This window comes from Lissotriton helveticus, chromosome 4_1 (genome assembly GCF_964261635.1).
Source record: "Lissotriton helveticus chromosome 4_1, aLisHel1.1, whole genome shotgun sequence".
In the NCBI taxonomy this organism is placed as follows: Eukaryota; Metazoa; Chordata; class Amphibia; order Caudata; family Salamandridae; genus Lissotriton; species Lissotriton helveticus.
In genome coordinates, this window is record NC_136063.1 from 1,657,579,151 (window position 1) to 1,657,605,446 (window position 26,296).

At 43.3% G+C, this 26,296-nt stretch overlaps 1 protein-coding gene across 2 annotated transcripts in view; it reads right to left on the reverse strand.

Annotated features, from left to right (window-relative positions):
• Positions 1-26,296, reverse strand: part of GLB1 (galactosidase beta 1) — a 316,597-nt gene that overhangs the window by 124,213 nt on the left and 166,088 nt on the right. For both annotated transcript variants that reach the window (XM_078688334.1, XM_078688335.1), the window contains exon 11: positions 14,194-14,268. In XM_078688334.1, the coding sequence (XP_078544460.1) occupies positions 14,194-14,268 (75 nt within the window). The remainder of the gene's footprint in view (positions 1-14,193; positions 14,269-26,296) is intronic.

Consider the following 26,296-nt stretch of genomic DNA (forward strand, 5'->3'; position numbering starts at 1 on the left):
TAATAGCTGTGACTGGACCTTTTGAAAGGTTAATTTCTATGTTTCAAGATGGTCACCACGATGGGACAAGAAACAATGTGACAGCCATCTTGAAAGTATAAAAAATAACATTCCAAGATGGCCCACGCTGCTAACGGCTTTACCAAATAATGCACTGAATTAACAAAACCAATGCTGGCAAACAAACTCTTGCAAAGTGATGCTATTTGCTATAGGAAAAATTCAAAGTAACCATATAAATAGGGATGGATTAAGCATATAAACTGTACCTTCCTTTGTTACATGACCAGGAATTAACCTAGTGGCAGGAGTTTAACTAAGCAGCCTATAACTGCTTAAAAAAAAGCATGTGCAGGTAGGAAAGTGGGCCTCCCCAGCTTCTCATCATCACTCACCCTAATCAAGAGGTGAAGAGGCAAGACATGGGCAAAACGGTTGTTGAGTAATAGAACTAGAACTCCTTTCCCTGACACTCTGTTCTTTTTTCAGACCTCCGCAAGTTGAATGTAGAGAAATTGTCACCAAGTCCCCTCTTCTGGGTACTTTTCATTAGTTTCTTTCCAGTAACAAAACCTTTAAATTGCTCTATAACTTCATGGAAGCAGCTGAACAACATGAGAGACCACAACTGGGTGGAACACTTGACATAGAGCACCTGAAGGCAGTTGCCAATGTATAGGTAAAGCAGGGTGAGGGTGGATACAGCCCATGTCAGAAGACCATGCCGTGGGGTGGTTTACGGAGTTTGAAGTCTATCAGGCTAAAAGTAGCCGGACAGCAAAGCTAAACTAACGTACACTATACCACTAATGTCTTCACCGAGGAGTTGCAGCAATTATGGATATAACTGCAAGCTCATCAGAAGAGTAGAACTGCTCCGTTGGCGCTGCATGTGCAACAGACAATGGCGAAGAGCTGAGTTAAGAACAGAAGGGGGAGCACGTGGGCACCAAATTCATCTGGTCCATCAGAAAATCTCTTAGTGTGAGAAACACTGCAGGCCTACTTCCAAATAATGAGTAACAGAAAGCGTAAGGAGAGAATGCAGTTATTTATTTATTTATTTATTTATTTGGCATACTTATATAGCGCTAATCTGTCACCCAAAGGGCATCCTGGCGCTTTGACTAGATAAGCCACAACTATCGAAGCGGAAGTAGACTGCTCTAAAAACAGATGCAAAGTAAGGCTATTCTGGGAAACAGATGGGGTTTCAGCCCTTTTTTAAAGGCTAGGAATTCACCCTGGCTTCTTAACGAGAGCGGGAGAGAGTTCCAGAGTCTGGCGGCCGCAAAACTAAACGACCGTCCACCCATCCTTACTCTCTGCACTCTAGGAACCGACACCAAGTACGCCGACGAGGAGTGCAGGCTCCGGGATGTGGTATACCAGGAGAAAAGGTTCTGTAACAGCACTGGGCCCTGTCTATGTAAAGCTCTAAAGACAAGACAGGATGCTTTGAAAAGGATCCGCTGGTGAACCGGCAGTCAATGTAGATCTTGTAATGCCAGAGTAGAAGGGGCAGCGCGTGGTCGAGATAGTGCCAGCTTGGCTGCCATGTTCTGGACCCGCTGCAACCTGCCCACCAGCATTTTAGGCGCCTCCAGAAGTAGTGCGTTGCAATAGTCCAATCTGCTTAGGATCAGACCCCGCACTACCTCTGGCCTAGCCTGCGCTGGAAGAAGTGGTAGGACCTTCTGCAACATACGAAGCAGCATCATGCAAGTGGCCACGGACTTATTTACAAAAAGATCCAGTTGAAGGTTAGGGCCAAACATGACCCCCAGATTACGGGCAGACTCTGTGGCCGTCACCGTCCCAGAGAAAGAAGGAGGCCAGAACTCATCCGGTAGAGCACGTGATACACGATCATTGGAACAGTAGAGAACCTCCGTCTTAGATCCGTTGAACTGAAGGGAGTTGGAACGCAGCCAGTTCGAAGTGGCAGTAAGGCAGCGGTGGAAAGTCTCTAAAGAGACGGCATCTTTGCCCTCCAATGAGAAAACCAACTGAGTGTCGTCTGCGTAATTAAACACCGATATGCCGAAAGATTTTATCAGTTGGATCAGAGGGCGGAGATACAGGTTGAAAAGTATGGGGCTGATGGGCGAGCCCTGTGGTACCCCTTGCCCAACTTTCCTCACATCCGACTTAAAAGGCGGCAGAGCTACTACCTGCTGTCTGTTATCAAGATAGGAAACTAACCAATCCCTGGCCAACCCCGCAACACCGCTCTCCTCCAGTCTCCTGATAAGGGTGGAGTGGCACACCGTGTCGAACGCGGCCAACATGTCGAGCAGCACTAGAAAGGCTGCCCGACCTGGGTCGACCCGTGCACGAAGATTGTCTAACACGGCTAACACGGCTACCAGCGCTGATTCTGTCCCATGTGCTGGCCGAAACCCGAACTGGGCCACATCCAACCATTCGTTATCCTCGAGAAAACTAGATAGAGGGCGGGTGACCAGCTTCTCCAGGATTTTAGCCGGAAAAGGGAGCAGGGAGATCGGTCTATAGTTAGACAGACAGGTGGGATCAAGTGAGGGTTTTTTAGGGAGGGGAGAGACTACCGCTAACTTCCAACTCTCCAAGACGGTTGCGATAGCCAGCGACTGCTGGCAGATGGAATACAGTGGGTGGAAAAGTTCATCCTGGAGTGCTTTCCAGATCTTATGTGGAAGGGGATCTAGCGGCGAGCCTGAGGATACCGTCTGTGCCAATTTACAAAACTTCTCAAAAGAGGGCAAAGGAAAACGACTTAACTGAGGATGATTAAGAGGGTCAGCCGAAAATCCCGGCCAAAGATGGCTAGAGCTAGGAGGTTCCTCCGGAGCTTCCTGACTGAGATACCCGTAACTCTCCCGAGGTCGACTGGAGGACTCTTCCGGAGCACCCACAGCGAGAGAAGTATTTCTCGAAGAGGGTCGACTGGAAGACTCAACCGGAGCTCCCGGGCCAAGAAAAGGGTTGCTCATCTGGGGTCGACTGGAGGTCACCTCCGGAGCTTCCAGGCCAAGAATCAGATGACTTAACCGAGGTCGGCTGGAGGATTCTTCCGGAGTTCCCAGGTCGAGAGACGAACCACTCGGCTGGGGTCGACTGGAAGATTCTGTCGTATTTTCCAAGTGGAATGACTGGATAGACAGTCCAAGGGAGACGATAGAGATAGAGGCTCCTCCGCAAGTCCATTCAAAATCGTGGAGATCTTATCCTCAAAGAAAGCTGCCAAGGAATCACATAAAATCTGTGAGACTGGGATAGTATTCGAGGCACCAACCGGATGGGAAAGATCATTCACAACCTTAAATAAAGATTGAGATTTATTGGTTGACTTGTTTAGCGTATCCTCCAGATAAAGTGCCTTAGCACACTTAATCTGTGCTTTATATTCCTGTAGTGTCGATTTGAAAACAGTTTTATCCGCTTCTAGATAATGCCTCCTCCACACCCTCTCTGCCCGCCTGCATCTCAACCATAGCTGCAAAAGGTCAGGGGTGTACCAGGGCATAGCGCGATTCTGTCTGTTCTCCAATCGACGCAGTGGAACTGCCTCATCCAGGGAATCGGACATCTGCCGACATAAACTAGCATAGCTTTCGTCGACATTGTTTCTCAATGCAAAACCTTCAGGAAGGAGGATGGGCGAGGCCGAGGATCTAAAAAGTCGGGACCAAGGTCTACCTATTTTAGTATTGCTCTTACCTGTATCACCCGTGGCTACCGGAAGGCAAAGATGAAATAGAACCAGCGCATGATCCGTCCAGCATTGGGGCATGATGTCATTCACCACTACATGTTGGACGTCAGCAAACACCAGGTCCAGAGCATGGCCTTTCTGATGGGTCGCAGAGCCGACCAGCTGCTGCAGCTGGATGGTCTTACAGGCCTGACAGAGGTCATGGTAGGCAGAATCCAAAGGCCCATTTGGCCACAAATTAAAATCTCCCAAAACGATCAGTCTAATATGAGAGTTGGAAAGATCATAGATAAGATCAATAAAAGTCGGAAGAGTAGAGGGGGCCTTGCCCGGTGGTCTATAGCAAAGCACCCCTGAGTAATAATAGAGAAATAATTAATGTTTACTTCTCACCTACCTTGTCAAATACCAGCTCAGTAAAAAATAACTATTGACCTTGATGCAAAGAGTGCTCTTCGCCACATCGCAGTGACCCATAAAAAATTATGGGCCAGGGTTTTGAGCTGAGCAGTAAGTCCCTTTCCCCCTCCCTGGAGGGTGAGGGCCAGACACTAACTAACTTTCCCAAGTGACCTAACTAACCTTCCCTCTGGGACGCTTGGGTCAGAGTTGTCCAATTCCCTCACCTTGGCTATCATTTTTGGTAGCTATTTTATATTTTATTTGCCTTCCTACAGCTTACTGCTCAGGTATCTCTGGTCTCTGAGGACAAAGGGTTGGTTATTCTTCCTTTGCAGACTAATGTCCTGTGGGGTATAATTTATAAATCTAATAGGAACTCCCAGACCAGGATGCTATGCTTACTGTGCCATAGTACTTAAGCTGTGTATAACTCATGAGGCTCAAGTCAGCTGCCATTAGTCTGAGGATGCTTGTTTTCCTTTCAGGAGAGGACCTGGTCTGGCAGTTCAACTGAACTGTTCCTGTAGGAGGGAGGCCAAGGCTGATTTGCTTAAGGCTGCTCTCTGTCTAGAGTCACGTAGTGGGTGAAAAAAGATGGACTGGAAAGGTGGCTTGAGCGATCACCAGTAGTTGAAATTAATTAAAGCATTCCAAATATCACTTAGAGGTTCATTGTAGTTGTTCTTTGGGTTATACATCGGTTTATTGAAAATCAAATTTTGAAATGTACGAAAGCAAAATATTGTGTACTATACAACATTTATTGAAAGCTGCATCTTGTTCTTTTAAAATCATTACATAAAATATCTTACATCAGCTAATTTCTTGCAGTATCAGCCTGAAAGACAGCATAAACATGGTTTATGGGACTTAACGACTAATTTTAAACCAGCCGTTCTGCTGGCCCTCTTTTTTTTGGGTTGAAACCAAATACCACTCTCCTCTTCAATGACCACTGTGCTCAGCACCGAGTTTCTTAACATACAGGGATCTTGATAGACAAAGGCTCATTCACTTAGGCAATTAAATGTGAAAATTGCATCACATCATACCTGAGGTCACAACATGATAGTGTTGGAATAAAAATGTTTTAGCTGAGCTGTTTATGCATTCGTAGCACCATGTTATGTTTAGCTGCCATTTTGAGCCGTGATCGAAAACACATTTTTCTCTCTGTTTCTGCAGGTGTGGTAGTTTTCGTTTCCTCAAGGTTTAGCCTTGAATACACTGTTCATATTAGTGCATATCTTTCCCACTAGATAGAGACCTGCTCCCACCTTTAGAGCGACGGGCGAAGGCAGAACAACCTTGGCATTAAGATAGCGTGTGCCCGGTCTCAGGATCGAAACTCATCCTTCTGTACCTTCTTTGTCTAGCTGCCTCCAACTGGAAATTTCCAGTCAGGGCATGTCTCCATTGGTTCTGAATTGTACATAATGCATCACCATGTTTTCTGAAGTCAGTCCCTCTGCAATCCTAGGAGGCTGGTCAGACTGGACTCCGCTCGAGTGTACCTGAGTAAATATACTTGTTTTGTATTCTCTATTGTCTGACCGACTCTTCATTTGTATGGAAGGCTGAGAGGTGGTCGCGAGTGACCAGGGTTGCCCTAATCAGCTCACTTCCTTCAGTTGGTGCCCGAACAGGTACTCCATCGGGTGACCCATCCTTGCCCGCAGACGGGTGGGAAGGTCAGGGCCATCGTCGGGTCAGACGGGCGGACCAGGGATCCCTGCACGAGAGAGTTCCCGAACTTGCAGCTGCCCGTCTGTCTGACCAGTCGGTGCCTCACCCAGTGGTCATCCTAGCAGGGGTCCTGAATGGCGAAACCCTTGGATCTGACCGTTTGGCTTGAAGAGTAGGCAGTGGAGAGTACATTTGTTTGACCTGTGTGCACCAGGTGAGTTTGTTTTGATTCTTTGTAAATATGGTACCATTTTGGTTTGTATTTGGTACGGTCTGAGGACCGATTCGGATACAAAGTGTTTGTGAAGGCTTAGCCAAGCAACATAACGAATTTGGATTACTTTTGAAAATGCCTGGGTTCCGCCGGCCTTTGGTTTCTTGTTGTTGTTGTTGTTCTGCTGATGCTCGACTGGAAGAGAGTCAGCCAGCGCCTCCGGAATGCGCCTCTGGAATGCACTACGAATTTTGATATGTATGTGAAGCATGGCCTTGACTCTTATGTTTAGTACAATATGGCACAAATACACGAGGTACAATGCAGTGTTGCAGTGGCCGTTGACGGGCACTTTTGATGAACAAAAAATGGGGTTTTTACAGGTGTAGCTGTTTGCTCAGACGTGAGTCCCAGGCTCTCCACACCACTGGAGTCAAGCTATCCAGGCTGATGAAGGCTGATAGCCAGAAACCGGTCCTTGGATGCTTGATTCCGGTCTGGGAAAGACATGGCTTGGTAGTTCGGACTGGACTGTTCCCATGAGGCACAGGGTCAGAGCTGATTTGCATATAGCCAGTGTCTAACCCAGGGTGATGTGGAGTGCAAAAAAACGATGGATTTAGGCCCAGATCCTTGTACTGGTGTGAATGTATGACATTGTTCTACATTCTGTCCATCAACTGTTTTTTTTGCAATTTTCACCCCGAGTGGGCTGGGTATGCTCAGACGTGAGTCCCAGGCTCTCCACACCACTGGAGTCAAGCTATCCAGGCTGATGAAGGCTGATAGCCAGAAACCGGTCCTTGGATGCTTGATTCCGGTCTGGGAAAGACATGGCTTGGTAGTTCGGACTGGACTGTTCCCATGAGGCACAGGGTCAGAGCTGATTTGCATATAGCCAGTGTCTAACCCAGGGTGATGTGGAGTGCAAAAAAACGATGGATTTAGGCCCAGATCCTTGTACTGGTGTGAATGTATGACATTGTTCTACATTCTGTCCATCAACTGTGTTTTTTGCAATTTTCACCCCGAGTGGGCTGGGTATGCTCAGACGTGAGTCCCAGGCTCTCCACACCACTGGAGTCAAGCTATCCAGGCTGATGAAGGCTGATAGCCAGAAACCGGTCCTTGGATGCTTGATTCCGGTCTGGGAAAGACATGGCTTGGTAGTTCGGACTGGACTGTTCCCATGAGGCACAGGGTCAGAGCTGATTTGCATATAGCCAGTGTCTAACCCAGGGTGATGTGGAGTGCAAAAAAACGATGGATTTAGGCCCAGATCCTTGTACTGGTGTGAATGTATGACATTGTTCTACATTCTGTCCATCAACTGTGTTTTTAGCAATAAGAATTAGGCAGTCTATGTTTGATTCCCTCAGAACATGGCAAAAGGAGGCTGTACAGAGGCGTATGAAAGCAGAGAAAGAGGCCCGAAAGGGGAGAATGCAAACATTGACTCAGGCCCATCCACCCTGTTCTTCTGTCTCCACTGTTTCTGCTTCTGTTGATCAGACTGCCTTCGCCACGGCGCCCCCTATCCTTTCTTTGCCCTAGCCGTCTGTGGCAACTATGACTGTTAGTACTTCTGCAACACGTATTGCATCAGCATCTGAGTGCCAGGATACCCGTAGGGTGGCAGTCTGTGCTACATAAGAACCTTTTACATTACATACATTCCATCTCTTTCGCCAGCTCTTACACCCTTGCAACAGCCAGCATGGACGTAAGTGCCTACTGCCTCTGTCGTCACTCCACTGTGTTCTTCCATTCCCCGACATTGCAGAGTAGTGGGACACCAGTACGTGGATTTGAGGATAGAGACTGGATGAAACTTAAGGAGCGTATGGGGCGGACGTTAGTCCGATCAGATATGGGAGAGGAAGAGAAAAAGGTGGTGGTTAATCAGGCTGCACAGTGGGCCCGAAACCCCATTTATAGTGTGGAGTGTGATGAAAGAGTATGAACCTTTTGTTCAGCAACATACCCTTAAGCATATGTTGGCTACTTTGATCAGTCTTTGGGAGCAGTGTTTCAATGGTGCAGCACCGCAGATCATATATGATATTAGGGATAATGTGTACGTTACTGATATGACACCTGTTATGTTTTGGGTAATGTTGTGACGCTAGTTGCTTATCGGGGAATACTGCTTGAGAGGAGCCCCACCCCAGGATCTCAGTTTCCAATGCAGGAGATTCATCCTAACTACCATCCCGAAATACCGGAGCTAAGGTATCAGCATGACCATGTTGTTAGATAAGGTGTAGAGTCCCATTTCCAAAAACATTGGGTTTATACTCCGTGAAAAAGAAGTGAAGTTTTGTCTCTTAAGACTCAGTTACCTGACCCTAGGAAAAACCTACCACTTATTATAAGGAATTGACTGAAGCAGCCTCTTCAACAGTAATGACGCTTGCGGATATGGAGTTGTTTTTTGGTTTACTAGTTCCGGTCGTTATTTGGAGACAAGTACACACACACAGGATCACGTTGCGGAATTGGGTGGTTCCTGGTATCAAAGTAAAGCATAGGATCAGGAACGGAAGCCAGGTGATATGCCTAGAGCGGTGATACTTGCTTTGCCCGGCTGTATCATTACGCATATGCACTCTCTATTCCTCTAAGAAAAGTTGATTGGGACAAGTTATCGGCTTGTTATCAGTAGAAAGATGAATGTGTTTGATTTTTTCCACTCGGTTTGAAGGTGTGTTTCTTGATTATAGTCGACAGGATTTGGCGATCGAAGGTGGTGTGTGACTGTTTGTGAACAGATTTGTTTCCAATTTGCTTCCTGAAATTGCAACCCGATTGCAGGCTTCCGAGAGCACCTGCTCCACATCTTCCCCTTCTGTTATTCCGAATATGGCGCAGTATTATAAACACAGGGAAAATGAGGATAAGAAGAGGTCAGAGAAAAAGCGCAAAGATTTGAAGACAAAGGTGTTGTTGCAGCAGGCTTCTAGGGGAAAGGGGAGAGTGGTGTTTCGGCCTGACCGCTTCCACGCACTAGCAGGCTTGCAAATACCGTGCCTTTAGGGACAAATTAGTGTGCGTACTATAAAGAGGAGGGACACTGGCACAGCCAGTGTCCGGTACTTTTGCAGAAGGTGGCGGCTCCTAGATGAAGAGAATCTCGTGGACAGGGTCGTGGAGCTAGTGGCTAAGACAGGGCTCAGAATGCTGTGGCCTTGCAGGGTCTCTCTGATCAGAACTATTTTGATGACGTTCGGGGTGGACAGTATTATCATGATGACTATCATACAGATGAGGTGACAGGGATGTCTTCTAGCTAGGACAGCCAGAGGCAGAGTGAGGGACAAATTCTGATACCTGTAGATCAACACAATCCATATGTTATTGATGATGAGCATGGTTCAGCTAAGGAGTTTTTGGTGGATACAGGTGCAACAAACAGTTACATTTCTCGTTCCTTGGTCCAGGGGGCAGCTCTGTCTGGCCATAATAATGTTTCTGTAGGTATTTCTGGTCTACCAGCTGTGAGCCCCATCTCAAAACCCCTTAAGTTGACTATTGGTCCTTTCAGTGTGGATTCACCATTCTTGTTGACGCCCAATTGTGGAGAGAATTTGATGGGTTTGGACTTGAAGAAATTGCATGCTATTATGTATTGTTCCCCAGCAGATGTCTATATAACAATAGGTCCTGATGTGGTGTGCGCTAAGCAGTGTCTATCTCAAGATGCGCCCCTACATGTTGAATTTAAGGATGTGCCAACCCACACTGTGGCCGCGGGTGACACAAATGTGAGTTTGTTGCGGATATCGCCTGTTTCAATACGTGTCACAGAAGGTGCTCTTTTACTCCGTATCCCTCAGTATAACATACCCCAGGCAGGTGAGCGAGCCCCATTCTTCCCATTCTCAAACGGACACTTTCGGGTCCCTCTGAAGATCAAGCAGATGTTTATCGCTTTGTGATTGACTTGCGTGCAGTTAACAAGATAGTGATCCCCGAGTTTCCGTTAGTCCCTGACATTAAGAATCTCTTGACAATGATTCCTTCTTCTGCTAAATTCTTTTCTGTAATTAACTTGAAAAACGCATTCTTCAATATTCCCATTCATCCTGATAGCAGATATCTGTTTGGGTTCACCCTAGATGGTAGAAGCTTTAGATTCTATTGCGCTCCTCAAGCCTATACAGAGAGTCTGAGTATCTATAGACATGCATTGAAAAGTCAGCTGGATTCCTTGTCGCTCTCCACAGGTAATGTATTGCTTCAATATGTCAATGACTTACTCATCGCCTCGGATACAGAACAAGGTTGCAGAGAAACTAGAGTTAAATTGTTTCTACATTTTTTCTCAACATGGTCATAAAGTATCGCTTTCCAAATTTCAGTATTGTTGACAGGTGGTCACCTACTTAGGTCACCTACTATCGAAGGAGGGTAGGAAATTGACCCCTGAGCGCATCAGTATCATTGTTAAAATGCCCATTCTGCAAACTCGGAAAGTACAGCACAATTGAACGATGAGGGATGTTGGATTGACAAATCAGGGAAGCAAAGATGGATGTTGCCAGAGGCATATGTTCTTACTGTAGTCAAGATAACTCCTGGCCCAGCCCATATCAGCGGTAAGGGTATTTGCAAGTTGTTAGACCCATATGGCAAAATGACACCATTTCGAAGACAGCTACACATTTAGTAAAGGACTGCATGGTGTGCATAAAGCACTATCCTGGCAAGGGTACCCCTACACCACCCGGCAATTTTGCGCTTCCCAGTTTCCCTTTTGAGGTCCTTTAAATGGACTATATAGAGATGGACAGGGTCAATAATTTGAAGTATGTTTTGGTGGTTGTTTGTGCATTTAGTAAATGGGTTGAGGCTTACCCTACCAAAGAGAATATAGCCATTGCAACTGCAAAGGTACTCCTGAAGGAGTTCTTTCCACGCTTCGGCTTGCCCCGTTTGATCTGGAGTGATATTGGTAGTCATTTCAATGCAAGGGTTATCCAGTTAGTTTGTGATGGTTTGCATATAAAACAGAAATGTCATGCTGCGAATCACCCCAAGTCAGCTGGTTTGGTTGAGAAGTACAATGGTACTCTCAACCTGAAATTGGCAAAGATTCAGGAAACCACAGGGTTACAGTAGCCAGATATCAATGAGATCTACAACCCATTCTAGGACAGGATTGTCAACCTACGAGGTCGTGTTTGGATGCCCGGCAAATGTCTGGGGCATCCCGCGCACATGTAGGTTTCCAGAGATTGAGTACCCTTTATTGACAGACTACCTCTGGCAGTTAACTGAAAATTTGCGTTCTATTCACCAACAGATTTATGAGTCACTCCCACACGTACCAGAGGGGCCCGGTCACAACATCCAGCCTGGACACTGGGTTTTGCTGCAAAACTTCCAGCGGAAGAAGAGCTTGGAGCCCCGGTGAGAGGAGTCCGAGCAAGTCCTTCTCATAACTTGAACCGCTGTGAAAGTCGCAGGCTGAAAGAATTGGATTAATTCCAGCCACTACCGCAGGATACCCATACCCTATAATCAGTGGATATGGGACGCTGAGGGTGAGAAAGTGCCTCAGTTTTGGTGACACAAAGCTTACATCGCCCCAAACCAATGCAGAGAATGAGGATGTGATAAATGCAGCGGACCCTCCGGAGATTCGAGCCATTAAGGAACCATTATTTGTTGACTCCTCTGTGCCTGGAGTAACCAGGTATAATTTGCGTTCTTGGATGAGGATTGATGCACCAGATGAGAAGTCAGATTAGTTAGGGAGGCACTGTGCAAGTTAGGGTGTATTTTGCTGTAGTGCCAACGGTGTTAGTTTAGGGTAGGGCGAGATTGGTGCACTGTTCTGACATTGGACAGGATAAATCAAGTGTGGTCCCTCAGAGGGGGGTGCATTATCCGGAATGGCGTGGGATTCATCAAGAGCTAGGACTTGATAGTTGTGATTGCATTATAACTGTGCTTGGAATAGCTTGGTTTCTGGAGTACAAGTATCCTGTACATTCCCTGGTTGGTACAACGCCCACTTCCCCCGAGTATTTTTGTTACTTTGGCCCCTCACAAAGGGGAGCCTAGAACGACTTACACAGACAATGTATTTATATAAATGTTGCATCAAGCCCATGATGTGTACAATACAACTAATTGTTGGGTTTGTGGATTGCTTCCCTCAGTTACTCACAAGAGTGATAATTTGTTGTCCATGCCATTTAAATATATTGGTGGCTGTGAAGGTTGGTTTGAATTGCTTGGTATGGTGCACTATCATTTCCAACTCTCTACTCCGGTTATGACATGTGCGGACACTTGCACTGTGGTAGAGTATATATGTTTTCATCAAGGATTTACTCCCATAGGACAGGCGGGAAATAAGACCTCCGGTATATTGTCCCCAAAATCCTGTATGCGAATATATAAAAAAGTGAAGAACAAAACTTGGCTTAAAATGGAAATGGCTGATTGCCAAAGGTTCAAAACCTCCGAATTTTTCCAATCTTTCAAAGATCATAATGTCACTAAGGGAAAACCAATGCCGGTGTTTGTGGTCAACACGGGACACGGCAGGTAAAGGTGGGGAAAAGTAAATGCAATTTCACCTACAGACTGAGAACGATTAATAGTCTGCCCTTGATCCTACCCCAGAATGCCTATTTTGTCTGTGGATCCCAAGCTCGCGTCTGGCTTCGAGGGGGCGGGAGATGTTACCTCTCTTCCTCCTCCCCCTGTGTATGTTGCCCCGTCCAATTACCATAAAGATCATCAGCTGCAATGTAGGAGTACATACTTGCCTCGAGTCAGAAGGGTAGTTGGCACTGAGGATACAGATCAGACAGATACCACCTGGCAACAGTTTGACAATGCTGTAAGGGGTCTTTTACCTTTCGGGGACCCCATGGCTTCAGCTTAGTCGGCTTACAAGAGTTGTGTATACTTACAAACAGCACTGCTGAGCTCCAGGCTACAAGATTAATTACCTTACTGAACAGGATGGTGTTAAGACGTCATCCTCGCTGATTGGGGAGGGGCCTGTTGCATTATTGGCAGCAGCTGTTGCGTTTACATACCTGACCATGCCCCCAGTGTGTATACCGCTATACAAAAGTTGAATAGACTCTTATCAGACATACACCAAGAGACAGGTACTTGGACACTATCGGGGTGGTTCTGGAATATGCTAACAACACGGGGTTGGAAGATCTTTATCTTTTTGGTTGTAGTTTCTGCTATCATCTTTACATGTTGCTTCTGCATACACTGTCTCCCGGCTTGTTGCACCTATTGTGTAAGTGCTCTGACACCTAAACGAAAAATATCTGTTCATAATACTAATGCTGCGATCACGTTGCAAAAACACATTGATGAAATCATGCATATCGACTAGGGTATCGTTGAATACTGTTTATGTGTGCACCTGCTTAGTGATGGTTCTTATCCTCACAATATGTTATCTGTTTCTAGATAGTAACATAAAAGTTGTTAGCGAATGCTAAAAGGTTGAAATAAAAATATTTTAGCTAGGCTGTTTATGTATTGTACGTTTTAAGTTAGTATTTGCGGGCACCATTTTATGTTTAGCCGCCATTTTGAGCCATGATCGAAACTAATTTCTCTCTCTGCCTCTGCTAAAAGCAGCTGTGGTAGTTTTTGTTTCATCAAGGTTGGGCCTTGCTGTACTAATGAATGCACTGTTCTTATTAGCGCATACCTTTCCCACAAGATAGAGGCATACTCCCACCTTTAGAGAGGCGGGCACAGGCAGAACGACCTTGGCATTGAGATAGCGTGTGCCCGGTCTCAGGATCAAAACTCATCCTTCTGTACCTTCTTTGTCTAGCTGCCTCCAACTGGAAATTCCCAGTTGGGCGTGTCTCCATTGGTTCTGCATTGTACATAATGTATCACCATGTTTTCTGAAGTCAGTCCCTCTGCAACAATCCTAGGAGGCTGATCAGACTGGACTCCGCTCGAGTGTACCTGAATAAATATACTTGGTTTGTATTCTCTACTGTCTGACCAACTCTTCATTTGTATGGAAGGCTGAGAGGTGGTCGCGAGTGACCCGGGTGACCCTAATCGGATCACTTCCTTCAATAGGCACTTTACACAATGTTATTGATTAAAATAGTAAATGGATTGCAATACTGTAACTAGTTCAGAGCTGGTCACAACACTTCAGAATTATTCCTCAAAATCGCATTACCTTCGTAAGTGAAACCTTCCCATATGCAAACTTGGGCGTTGTTGGTGGAATTGGTCCCTCGGGTATCGTCTTGTACTAAAAAGAAAAAAGAAACATGTTTTAGTTAAACCATGTGTCTTCTCAACAAACGTGTGTTTTGAATCAATTTACAACTTTAAAAAAAAATAATCAAGAGACAAAATCCATGCCTTTTGAAAATATGAAACAAGCTCATATGAATACACAAAATGTTACAAATCATCTCTATCCAAGAATGAAGTCCACCAAGTTGTATTACTTTTCAAACTGTGTATGATGCCTCTTGCATCTCTTTAAAAGATATACAAATATTTTGTGCCATCACATGTGCAGCTTCACATGAAAATGTCATCTCAAAATTATATTTCATTTGTGACTCATACTCTGACACATTAAGCAGTGTATAACTCACAATTACCTCAAACTAAACCCAAATAAAACAGTTTTCCTTGATTCCCAATGCCCTGAATTGCTCCACTCTTAAAGGAGACTGGCGCAACAATTTTACAGTGCTAGTCCTAAGCCCTGAGAAATGATTCAACCTGCTGTTTCATCATGAACAAGAACTTTATTATCCCACAATAAAAATGAATAAATAAATTACTGCATTGGTTAAACTGGCACATTACTAGCGGAGGTTCCTGTGATGAATAAAACACTTTTGTCTCTGATGGAAAGTATGGAGATTTCATGCTAGTATTTATTTCTACCCCTACTGTTAACAGTTTCAGGAAATGGTAACTACTACACCATAAATTCCGTATCTGCTCCTAGTTCTGCTCTGAGGGTAAACAACCACATCAACATTTCTTTAGCCACCCTGAAGTAGCATCCAATAGAAGGAAGAAGCTTTTCCATACTGACATGCCCACTTACAAAAGAGCTCCATACATGTACTCCAAGCTATGTTGCTCATAACATACGTGTAGGTGACCAATTTATTCTGTAAAGTTTGAACATCCTTCTGCTGGAACCTTCAGCCTTTAAGAAAAGCCCAATAATAATCTTTCATTAGAAGAGCACCAAGGACTGGAACGCCATTCCAGCAACCATTAGGGCAAGCCCAGCATTCAAACTGTTCACGAGGTAAACTAAAGAACAAATAACTTGCTTCTGTATCCACACTTACTTCAATAAATGGTCCTCCGTGAAAGAGGTTTGATTTGCTACAAAAAACCTAAAAACAATTACTTAAGTCTTGCTTTACATTTGTTAAAAAAAGGATACATTTTCTGATCACCTCTCACATAGATTTTTTTATGTCTGTAAACTTTGTTTGTTGAGGACTGTTCCACATATCTATATTTGTATAATACTATTCAAAGCCTTGTGTAAATCACTGTCACAATTTTAGTTTGAGCTGATGCTTTTTAAAGTGGATGAATAAATAAATAAATAAACAAGTAAATAAACATGACATTTTAGAATCCAAAAAGGGGGACTTGAATCAAATCACAAATGGAGGGCATAATAAGCTCCATCACCCCTGTGACCCCACAAACAGGGTGTCACATCTCACATTGCTGTTTTCATTCAGAGTTTGAATCCCCTCTGCAGGAAACACAATTCTGGAAGTTATAGAGGACTTTTCATATATTTCCAATATGATCTACACATCATCAGTATACATCTGATACCATAGGCAATCAGCTGTAATAAACTGTGATAGAGGAATCATATAGCTATTGGATAGTAGGGGTGAGAGTGCAGAGCTTTGGGAATCTCTACAATTGATTTCCGGAAGCTCTAACCAAACTGGTCAATTTGCATTAATTGCCCATGATCCTTCAGGGTAGGAGGTGATCCAGTCTAATTCCTTGTCCCATTCTTTGCCAACCTCTTCCACAACAACCCATGATTTACGGCAATAAATGCCACACAGAGATTCAAGTGATTAAAGCTGATAAATGTCCCTTAACTCCAGTGATAGCATTTGTTCTCTGATGTTCAACGCAGCTTAGTTCCTGCTTAAAAGCTGAAAGAAAGATTACAAATCAGCAGATCTACACTCTTCTTCGACTTTTGACTTTAGTGTGTCATTGTTTTGCTCCACTATGCCTGATGCTTCTGGTCTGCAATGACAATGGAGCTTCTTTTCAGTCGCTATAGCATAGTAATATCATAATCTCACTTTTAAAGAGTGTTCCTTTGTCCTATTCTAAGGAAGTTGGCATACCAAATCTAGGGATTAACTCCCGCAATAATAGTTTAGCAACTATCAAGCTGTCATATCGCTTTGTTTGGTAAGCCTCGACTCACCTCAAAAATAGGCACACAATCACTAAGCTGTATCTCAGATTATTAAGAACAGGCATTTTGAAAAAAAGTCAATTTTAATTCTAATGAATGGGCCCTCAGACTTTGTGTGGCTCATTGTCACTATTGTCTTCTCTCCAGGGTCCAATTGCTGACAAGTAACAAAATGCTGACACAAACTTTCAGCTTCAGTTCTAAAGTGTGGAAGAAAGCAATGCCTATTAAAAAGTCTGCTCACAGCCTCATGACAAACATATCTAGGACGATTAATCTGGTCTTTGGTGATAACATTGATCTGGGCAAGACATTGTTTTCCAGTAATCATCCAAGCCTCATTATGATCTTTCGTACAACCTGTGTTTTCCAATTTCTTTTTTTCGTCTTCTGGTGCCTCGTCTTGGAGCTCTCAAAGCTCACTCAATGTTAGAGCTGGTCAATATGAAACAATTTATGCTGTCATTTCAAACTTTGAATTGACCTTCTGAATTGAAAGAGCCGATTCAAGACAACTTTCTCTGCAAACTTATTATCTAAAGTGAGCATGTCGCCTCCACTTTGGTGAGCGCACAATTCAATGCAATCCCTTCAGGTATTTGCAATGCTTCCAAGTTGAAAGTTGTGTCTCATTCCTTAGGGATACCAGAAGATGTCATGAAATTGTTTCTGACTACAACTAAATCCACTGGTTAAGCAGCATGCTCTTGTTAACATAGTTCTGCTACTTGTGGTGAAGATACGTTACGCAAGTATGATGCTACCAAAATATTTGATATGATGCAGACTGCATATGCTGCTTTTAATGTTTTATGAAGGTCTCTCAAACAAGAACCATTTTACAAATAAAATTAGATCAGCGTGTTCAAATGCCATGTTCTGCATGTCAGGTCTTGGTTTGGTGCAAAACTCGTTCACATTGTACTATACCACCACCGTCACTTCCTTCATCATTGTCTCTGTCTGCAATTGGCAAACAGTTTGCGGGATTCCGGGTATCGCATTTTCTGACTGAAATATTCTCAAACACTAGGATTACTTGTTTACATTTTGTCTGCTGTTTGTCAAATGCTAAGTTCAAGTATGAGTCAGCAAGATCTCAAATGAATGAGGGACTAACACACTAAGTGTATAACTCATCCAAATCCCCTCGCTTTGCTGAATTGAATGAGAAACTGCTGCTACCAGTTTTAAACATCAGAAACTGCTGCAGCTACTACTTCTTATGGGGCAGATAAATAACTTACAGGCCATTTCAATTAACCATGATTTTGTGGGAGAACTGACAATATGCACCCTTCTTTTTCATGACAGAACATCACGCCCTGCTAAAGATGAGAAGTAAGCTCTGGACGCAAACTTAACACAAAGGATGATAGGAAACCACCAATGCCTGTTCTTGGCAGATTTTTGATGCCGCTAAACTTTCTATAAATGTGCATTAATCTTTCGTGATATTTATGCACAGGCTCTTTCAGATCTTGAGTAGATCTCAAGAGGATTGACAAAATCACCTCCAAGGACCTCAAAACTTCCGGCCCATCTCCCTGCTGCCGTTCCCGGCAAAGGTCATCGAGAAGTCAGTCAGCGATCAACTAACCCGCTACCTCGAGGAGAACAACATTGTGGACCCTTCCCAGTCCGGGTTCCGCAGCAACCACCGCACCAAGACTGCCCTCATCGCCGCCACCGATGACATCAAGTACCTGCTGGACAACAGAGAAACATCGGCCCTCATCCTCCTGGAGCTGTCAGCCGCCTTCGACACGGTCTGCCACAACACATTACGAACACGCCTCCACAACGCCGGGATCCAAGAGAAGGCCCTGGACTGGACCAGCTCCTTCCTCTCCGGCAGAACACAGAGTGTACGCCTTCCCCCCTTCCGCTCCGAAGCCACCAATATCATCTGCGGCCTACCCCAGGGCTCTTCCCAACTCTGTTTAACATATACAAGGCACCGCTCGCCCATATCGCCAGTCGGCATGACCTCAACATCATCTCCTACTCTGATGATACCCAGCTTATCCTCTCTCTCACCAAGGACCCCCACACCACCAAAACCAACGTTCACGAAAGAATGAAGGCTGTCGCTGAATGGATGAGGAACAGCCGACTGAAGCTGAACTTGGACAAGACGGAGGTCCTCATCCTCGGATCTACCCCTTCGGCCTGGGATGACTCCTGGTGGCCGACCGCACTGGGAACCACTCAAACACCCACCGACCACGCACGCAACCTAGGAGTCACCCTCAACTCCACCCTCTCCATGACTAAACAGGTCAACGCTGTCTCCTCCTCCTGCTGCAACACCCTCCGCATGCTCCGCAGGATCTACAAGTGGATCCCCCACTGAAATGAGAAGAACGGTCACTCAGGCCCTCGTCATCAGCAGGTTGGACTACGGAAACGCCCTCTACGCAGGAGCCTCAGCCAAACTCCTAAGACGATTCCAACGTATCCAGAACGCCTCTGCACGCCTGATCCTCGACATCCCTCGCCGCAGCCACATCACACCCCACCTGAGAGACCTACACTGGCTCCCAGTCAACAAGAGGATAACCGTCAAGCTCCTCACTCATGCACACAAGGCACTCCACAACACCGGACCAACATACCTCAACAGACGACTCAGCTTCTACACCCCTACCCGCCAGCTCCGCTCCGCCGACTTTGCCCTCGCCACAGTCCCCCACTTCCGAAGAGTGACCTCCGGCGGCAGATCGTTCTCCCACCTCACCGCCAAGACCTAGAACACCCTTCCCTATTCACCTACGGCAGACCCAAGACCTGCTGACCTTCAGAAAACTCCTCAAGACCTGGCTTTTCGAGCAGTAGCAGCATTCCCCACTCCAGCGCCTTGAGACCCTCACAGGTGAGTAGTGCGCTTTACAAATGATATGATTGATTGATTGAAGAACATGGATGCCTTAATTTAAACATGATTTAATAGGCGGGGGGCCATACAGCGGTATTTTCTCTCCCTCAACAGGGATTGAAGGCATGTTCAATGCAGAACCCATTTATGCTCAATCTGATTCCTTTCAAACCACATGATATAAATAACAATAACCAACAAATCACAGCACGGCTAAAGCAAGGACTAGCCACTCACAGCACGACCTAAAGTGACAATCACAGTGCAGCTCAATATGAGACAATGCTTTCAGAACCGAAATCAAAACAGACAAAGAAACAACTCCAAATTAACAAACGTTCTTGCCTGCCTTTAAGAAAATGAAGAAAAACGAAGTCAATCTCTCTATAGTATAATAAATACTACCATAGTAGCAGCATCAATCACACTGAGAGAGGCCGTCAACCAGCAGTAACCCACGCTTGATCAGCAAATCTACCCCTGTGTACCGACAAATTAACAATTGCCAATCTAGATTAAAACACATTTGTGAATAGACTGTTAGTAACTCTTGAAAATACTCAAAATAACTCCAACAATAATTACATCAATTAAAATAATTTGATATTTGCCATAATAGTGAGCCTAGCAATCTAGCTCAAAAACATAATAAAATCATCAAAATAACTAAAATGCCTAATAACCTGAAAATGAAAACTGCATAGCCAAAAAGCTCAAACACATCATAATTCATATAACCAAAATAATCTGCACCCAGAAACTACATGTACCACAATGCATTTGGTCAATGCTACAATCCATTTGCCCACTAATACTCACAACTCCTCTGTTTCGGAACTGCTTCGGAAAACTGCTAGTAATCCAATATGTCTAGACCATAGGAACCAAGAGTGTAGACCGATCCAATGAAGGGGATAATATTTATCACCAGATCTTATCTAATTTCTTGTTCTATTGTGTTGCTCGCATTTTCACCCAAAACTATCACAAAAGGTCTAACTTAACAGATGCAACATTAAGTAACTTAAGGTCCCTCTCAATACCTCAAGTCTGCTCTCGACGATACAGGCAAAGCAAGTCTGAATCACCTCCATAAGGAACCCTCTTTTACAGTACAATATACAGTAAAAATTTAATCTGCAAGAGATACCAAAACGATACATTGGCTTAGCAAATCACAATACATAATCAAGTGCAACAGTACCCAACCCCTAAATGAATAAAAGCTAGTCACATTTCCGATACGGTCATCGAATGTGACAGTATAAATCTTGTCACATGTAAAACAATGACAGACCTAGAAACTGAAAGGGCTCACTGAGCATCATGCACGAAGAACCTCAAACAGTAATATTTCATAGGAAGGTCTTCATCTGAAGCTTACCAAGAAAGATATTTTATTGATACGAAATAAACAGCGTGCCAAAGCTTTTTACATTTGTTTATTTTGCTGCACATGGAGAGTGGAGAAAAGCAAACAGATGCATGTTTTGAATTTTAAAGCAGAGTTTGGCCAAGTTTAGCCAATCCGAGGTAAACACAGCCTGTAGCGTGCAGCAAAATCGGACACTAAACAAATATTATTCATTCATTATAAATGTCTTTCTCAGGATTCGGACTATGATACAAACTGTAGTAGTAGTTCACAATATCAATACATAGAGAATGCATATCATAGAGATGTACTATACAATAATAATGAGAACATTCAGTTACCAGCATAGGACAGTTTCACAGTTTAATGATGACATCATCTGGTTTTGACTACCAACTAAACACCCTGTTTATATTGACTGCATGCCTAGCTAGGACTCAATTAACAGAATACATGTATAGTGAGTAAACAACTAAAATATTGGGAAAGTGACAAATTAAAAATACTTCTCGCAAAATCAGGATTTTAATATTCTCTACTCTCCTCAGGCCGAATGTGGCACGTTTCTAGCATTGTATAAACAGAAGTTGCCGAATTACTATGCCATTAAATTTACTTTTTGGAGTTTCAAACTGACCCACAAACTTATCCCTGGCCACGAGGCATTTCTCATTTTATGAGAAACAACAGATAACTGTGGGTCTATCAATATAATCAAGACAACATATGTGTGGGGCTGGCTATGTGTCTGCTAGTAAATGTTTAAATAGAAGACAAACTATTGGACAATTAACCACTGTGAAAAATGTCCATCAGTTACTCGTACTGTGTCACCCAGTACATCATTTGGTCTACTTCACAGTAGTTTGTCCATTATTCTATCTCCGTGAATATGTAAAGGAGATGATTAATGTAAAATGGATGTCTGGTAGATGTTATTCACTTGTAACTGAGAGCAGTGCATTAATAAAAAAGTGAAAAAATTGAGTGTGCTAAACATAAGATTGGATGATGCATGCAATATAACTTTATTCTTAAGTCATGCACCTCCAACGTTAAAAACAATAGAGTGCAAAAAAGTCAGATGGTTCAAACAAATAACTTCTGACTGGGTAATCTGGTCGACATGTTTCTGCGGACTATTAATGGTCAAATAATGTACCTGCCGCTTCCTCAGGACCCATAAACTTAATTGCTACTGCTTACGTGAACTAAATAATAAACACAAAAGGACATTAATGAACAAAAATGGACAATTGTGAACAGAAATGCTGAATGTCACCTGTTCACTTCCATTCTCCCTCCTTAATTTGTAAAGGGAATTGCCTCGCCTCACCTGGCAAAAAGCTCAGGAAAATGAAGCACCGCTCTCTCCGTCGGTACTTCCAGCAGCCTGCCGGGCTGTTCTCATTTTAACCAATTTCTCAGATTATGTCCTGTGCCAAAAAGATGGCAGATAAAACATGTTTACCCATCTTCTAAATGTTTTGAGCACGGGTTAAACTCCTACCACCCGGGTCTCTGTAAAAATGCCAAGAAGACCTACAAACACGGATTACTCAGGGAAATTCCAGAGACCCTTTCCGAAGACCAATTCTATGTCACAAAGAAAGGGATTTTGGAAGACTGATGTGGTTTTCTCTCCCACAGCACCTCTGGCTAGAAAGAACTTTAAAATAGCTATCTGTATTTCACATACATTACAAATATCTCGTATGAACTTTAAATCTCGATAGCACTGCCCACTCAATTCAAAACATCAGTGTCAATCTTCATCTACAATAACAGTAACTTTATGATCCAAGCCTCAGATACCAATTAGAGAATGTTCAATCTTCATTCCTGTACATTACTAAACCTCAAGAACACCAGGCAATCCCAGGGGCCCTTATCTGATATTCCTCTTCTAACTTGTTCCCCTAAAAGTGAGCGGAAGAACACGTCCAACAAAAACACACTACCTAAAGACTACCTCCCTAGCCCAAAACATCAGAGTGCCGCTCTCTAACTGAACCTCCAATGCCAATGGCTAGAGGTTTACATTATGAAAGGGTTGCACCAACACGATTTGTATGGGTGTCTCCTGGGGCACTGAAGGGTGCTGTGATACAGCAATCAATAGTTTTTAAAAATTTAAGCAAAAAAACGCTAGGATGTAGCTTCAAAGTATTTTACTCATACTTCATCCTTTTCTTTTTGATATCATATGTTGTTTTTCAATTCCATTTATCGACAAACAACTGTTTATCAAACATCATTCCATAGTAATCGTTATTCCAATGCATTTCGGCAAAAATGCCTTCATCAGGGAAATCTAAAAAAAGACATGAGAAAATAAACATCCTAATATACTACCTCTTGTTTTATAATATACATCAATGCATGTTCTTAATGTTATCAATTCATTCTATATAATTTTATCACAGGTACGGTTAGAAGTCTATTTTAAACTGATCAGCTGGTCCAATGCGGGTAACACTATCTCATTCATTGTAAATAAATAAAACATCGTCATGTAAATATATTGTTCGTGAACTAAACAGGCATCGTGTGTGGCTCTATGCCCCCAATCTACTTACTAACACAAGATTTATCCATCGTGAGATATGCCACGATGTTAGCATATGTTCAGTAAAGTTTCAATCCTTCTAGCGGAAGGTAACTGTTATAAATTTCGCCTTGCGTTTATCCATCTTAACTGACGCTTAAACATTGCGCTTACCGCTATGTGAATGTTCTGTCCTTTAAAGTCTGGATCTGTTAAGAACGAGAGTCCAGGCAGTGAAACAAAGTTACCGGCAGTGCTTGCCTCGTGGAAGAAAGTCGGCGTGTGAAGTAGGGTCAGGGGTGGGGTTTAAGAACGGTGTGCTCTGCTCTTCGTGTAGACTTAAAGGGATAGTGTGTGTGAGAATGTTGGTGGATTGTCGATGAATAATAAAGTTTTACTATCAGTAACATTAACTATGCAGTGGATTCTGATACATAATATCCAGGGGGAAGTGAAACACGCTCAGGATCTAGGTAAATATCAGTTGTATCAGCCAAAATTGAAAATAGAACAGTGTGTACCACAGATAAATGCTACTTTAAATGAAATGTTTAAAACAATGAATCAACCAACGCACAGAAGGAGAATTATTCCAAACGGGTATGTGACCTCTGCATCGGCATGTTATAGTAATATACATCAACTATAGATAACAATTAAATTCAGTTCTTTCGTTCATCCCATTAGGCTTCAAAGTCTGTAGATTGTAAATCCAGTAAATCTCCCGTTTGAGCAATGTTTTTTTATTGTCTCTGTCCGGTCGTTTTTCCACTGTCTCTAGTACACAAATTTTTATCTGGCTGATCTGGTGGTTCGCTTCAATGAAATGGGTTGCCACAACTGATTTCAAGGCCCTTGTTCTGATATTAGTTTTGTGCTCGTTCATTCGTACTTTTAACTTACGCTCCGTCTGGCCTTTATAGGCCTTGCCACACGGGCACTTGATCATGTAAACAATGTTCGTGGTATCACAAGTAGCGTTAACTTTCAAACTAATGGTATTACCCCTCATGGGGTTGGTAATAGAACTACCTTGCAGAATATTATTGCAGTTTCCACAATTTCTACATTGAATGGTTCCTTTGAATCTTTGGGTGTTTGTTGACAGTGGCGGTCGCTTGATAATTTCACCCAAGTTTCTTCCTCTATTAAAAGCAAAGATGGCCATTTCATTAAAGATCTCTTTAAAGTCTGGTTCTGTCTGCAAAATCGGCCAATGTTTTTTTATAACTCTCTTGTATTGGGGAGTGACAGTGGAAAATTTACTCACACATGTTATCTTGGAATCCTTGACTGTTTTTGTAGCTGTCAGTAGACGGTTTCTGTCTTGATTTTCGACTCGCCTAATAGCTTGTTGCAAAATCTCATCCAGGTATCCCCTCTGTTTAAAACATTCTACCATTTTTTCTGCTTGTTTGACGAACTCCTCGGGGTCAGAAACAATCCTCTTAACGTGTAGTAATTGCGAGTATGGTAAGTTGTGCCTGAGGGCTTGCGAGTGGAAACTCTTGTAAGCCAATAAATTGTTATGATCAGTTTTCTTAGAATATAGCGTTGTTTCAAATTTGTTATAATTTTTAATGATGGTTACATCCAAGTAGTTAATGGTTTTTTCGTGCATCTCAGAAGTCAATTGTATTCTGGAATCGGTGTTGTTTAATTCCATAATGTTTTCAACTAACTCCTCTTCAGAACCTTTCCACAAAATGAAAATGTCGTCGATGTATCTTAGGTAAAGACATAGTTGGTTTTTCCATTTGTTGTTCTGTAAGATATGATCATTTTCATATTGATGCATAAAGATATTAGCGTACGCCGGTGCCGCCGAATTACCCATCGCTGTGCCACTTTTTTGGAGGTACCACTGGTTTTCGCAGATAAAGTAACTGTGCATTAAAGTAAAATTCAATAGTTCCAATATGAATATTTTCATTGGTTCCTCATAGTTCATGGTTAGCAATGCTTTCTCCACTGCCTCTATCCCCGCAAGGTGGGGTATGGAGGTGTACAGTGCCTGTACATCAATGGTACACAGGGTAATATGTTCATCTTCACTCAATTCAATTGCTGCCAGTTTATTCAAAAAGTCCGTAGTATCTTTAACGACTGAGCGCAATGTGATGACAAACGGCTGCAGATAGTTATCAATAAGTTTCCCTACTGGTTCGTGTATGCTACCACACGTGGAGACAATTGGTCTGCATGGTGGTTTTTTCAAATCTTTATGTATCTTCGGCATCAAATAAAACCATGGGGGTTTTGGGTGTTCAGTTGTTAGATATTTTTTGATCTTTTCATCAATGGTTCCTGCATCCTTTGCGTTTTGGAGAATTCTTTCTAGTGTCATTTGGATTTCCATGGTAGGATTGCAATCAAGTTCCATGTAGGTGTTTTCATCTTGTAGATGTAACCGTATCTGAGTTTGGTAATATTCCATGTTTAAGATGACAAGAGCTCCACCTTTATCCGCTTTTTGACAGATAATAGATTTATTTTCCGCTATGGCTTTTAGTGTATCCTGTTCTTTTATTGTCATGTTCTTGGCTTTGATGGGTTTGCGATAGTTGATTTTGGCGAGATTCTTTTTAACTAGTTGTTCAAATAGATCAAGTGTTTTATGGCCTATGGGAGCCATATATGAACTCTTGCTGGTAAGACCTTTGAGAGTATCTTCTCTTTGTACTCTAGGTTCAGTGATGATATTCTCAAAAAAATGGCGAAGTCTGAGTTTTCTCATAAGTTTAAAAAAAACTTATATCTAATTCCAAATGATTCGTGCTGGAGGTAGGAACAAACGATGTCCCTTTTTGTAGGGTAGCAACTTGAAATTTTGAAAGCTTCACGTCAGAGATATTTATGACCAGGTTATTCATTGTCTGTTCTTCTTCTTGTCCTTCTTTGATGTGACGTTCCGCGTTTGTGGTGGATCCTTCTCTTTCTCCACTGTGTCGTCGTCTCTTTGACCTCCTGGGTCGTCCCCTCCTAGGGGGCCTGGTCCTAAAAAAGGCTGCGAATCTGTGCTTGTGCTGGGTTG